This window comes from Fukomys damarensis, unplaced genomic scaffold (genome assembly GCF_012274545.1).
Source record: "Fukomys damarensis isolate Sample0158 unplaced genomic scaffold, DMR_v1.0_HiC HiC_scaffold_28, whole genome shotgun sequence".
Classification (NCBI taxonomy): domain Eukaryota; kingdom Metazoa; phylum Chordata; class Mammalia; order Rodentia; family Bathyergidae; genus Fukomys; species Fukomys damarensis.
The window spans coordinates 9,902,050-9,904,510 of NW_022900940.1; the positions used below are offsets into that span (position 1 = coordinate 9,902,050).

The window sequence follows — 2,461 nt, forward strand, 5'->3', positions numbered from 1 at the left end:
TTCATTTAGGTTGCTTTATTTTAATGATATTCTAATGTTAAATTGAATTGATTCCTAATAATAAATACATAATTAAAATACTGGTGTGGATAAATTTGTGATTTCATGAAAATTTTTTTTCTTTCAGATTCAGACTAGAGGATAGACTTTTTATTTCTGCTGATTATATGGAAGAAATTTTTGACCTCATAAAGTGGAGATGAGGTTGCTATGGAAACTGATAATTCTGCTGCCACTCATAAACTCTTGTGCAGGTAAAGTGTTCTATTATTATGAATTTAGCTTGATAAATATATTGGCATTGTATTTCTTTCTTGAGGCGAAATAACTTTAAAGTGCACAATGTCTGTGTTATTTGAATGACTAAGTGATAGACTTTTGAAGGCTATCAATATATATTTATGATAAATATAGAGAAAGTCCCATCCTTAAAAATACATCAAATACTACTTTCATCTGAAGCAAACATTATTGTATTTATAAATAGTCAAACATGACAAAGAGTAAAATTGTGATGAAATGATTTTATAATCAGTAAACTGAAGATTTGTTCTTTATAAATTTAATTTTTAGTGACATCTTTAAAAACGTAAAATGGAAATATATTCAGAATTTAGAACTTATTGTATCAAAATGCCACGTTGAAATACAGGCGAAAATGGTATAGAACAGTGGTGGCGAACCTATGCCATGGGTGCCTCAGTGGGCTTTTAGTATCACTGAAAAGCTCTGAAAGGTTCACCACCCCTGGCGTAGAGTGTTACCCCAGAACTTAAAATGACCTTAGAAATTTGTTCTTTCCTTTGCAGTTACTAAACGGAGGCTCTTTCAATTAATATAGCAATAGCTATGTATCCACTAACTTTTGCTTTGAATAAACTATTTTCTAATCAGAGTCGATCAGAATAACAAATAACCATATATTTAAGTGACAGGCCTGTGCTCTGGTAATTTAGGCTGTGCTCAGCTGGGACTGGGTTTTGCTCAGGTGCCCTTCCTCTGTGGTTAGCTAGGGTTATGAGAGATCTAACCGGAATATGCACAGCAGAGACAATTGGGCTGCTGTGACTGATTCAAATGCCATTCATCCTTTGTGAGTCTGAGTTGTTTTATAGGACAGCTCCTTAGGGTTCCAGAAATCCAAGAATGAATTCAGTGTCTCTTGATGCCAAGGCTTGGAACCACTGCTGTGTCATTTCTATCTCACTTTTTGACCACTGAAAGTCCTAAGACCCACCTGGCCTAAATGGATGTGGAAATATTCTCCATCTCCTGGTAAAACAGCAACAGTTACACCATGAAGGGGTACACAGATAGTAAAGGGAGTAATAGTAACTGCTTTTGTAAATAACCAACCATTGTCATTCAGATAATACAGTTCTATTCTTAATTTTCAAGCTTACCTGTCTTAAATTGTTACAGAACATGGACAATAATTTCCCTTTGCTTCTCCCTGTGTGATGAGAGATTACTTTTTTTTTTTTTTTTTTTTTTGGTACTGGGGATCAAACTTGGGAATTTGCACTTGCGAGGTAGGTGGCAGCACCATTGAGCTAAATCCTTGGCTCATGAGAAGTTAGTATTGACACTTCAGATTTTCATATATTTGTAAAAAAGCAGCAATATATTGGGACAACTACAGGGATAAAAATAATAACTCACAAACCAGAAGCAGAATAATTGTAAGAGACATATATTTACTAACAATCCTAAGAGATATAAACATATGAAAGTGCTAAAATATTCAGAAATCAATCAGAAGAATCAGAACACCATGCAAGGGTATTTTTACCACTAGAGAATCCAGAGGCTAGAAGTACTATGGTAATATGTATCCTGAGTTATTACGTTGTTTTGATTTACATCATGTCTAACTCTGTGTCATAAAGATTTCGAGTTAAATAATAATGTCTTCTTTTTTTGTAATAGATTTAAGAAAAGGCAGAGCAGAATCATAAAAATGTCCCCAAATTATACATGTATGAATAAGAATTCTATGCCTGCTTTTAAATTTCAGCTTTCTGCCAAAATTTAACATTAACATTTTGCCCTTTAGATGTGTCTGTTAAATGAACATAAAATATTTTAAAGACATTTTATGTTAAATTTTAAAAAAAATTATCATTCTCAGAATACATATGAAATCTGAGAAATACTCCACCTCTTCTGTTAACTTTTATTTATCTCAATTGAGTATGATTCAACCTGCCATTTACATTATTCTAAAGGAAGAAATAATCATATATCCTTGGTGCATAATTTCATTGTGAAAGAATAGAGTCAAAATTTTCAGGCCACAGCTATTTAAATAAGATAATGTAAGCTAATCATTGCCCCAGATAAAAAGCTCCAGATAATATTTTACACAAGAGAACATTGCTTTAAACCTATTTGCTTTATTAGAAGATTTCATGGTATTTTCCTACTTCCAAATACTATGTTAGTTTATAATATTATGTTG

The 2,461-nt window shown here is 32.4% G+C and overlaps 1 protein-coding gene across 7 annotated transcripts in view; it reads left to right on the forward strand.

The window, feature by feature from the left end:
- Positions 1-2,461, forward strand: part of Cntn6 (contactin 6) — a 291,448-nt gene that overhangs the window by 49,396 nt on the left and 239,591 nt on the right. For all 7 annotated transcript variants that reach the window (XM_033757030.1, XM_033757032.1, XM_033757034.1 and 4 more), the window contains exon 2: positions 128-254. In XM_033757030.1, coding sequence (XP_033612921.1) covers positions 200-254 — 55 coding nt within the window. In that variant the 5' untranslated portion in view covers positions 128-199. The remainder of the gene's footprint in view (positions 1-127; positions 255-2,461) is intronic.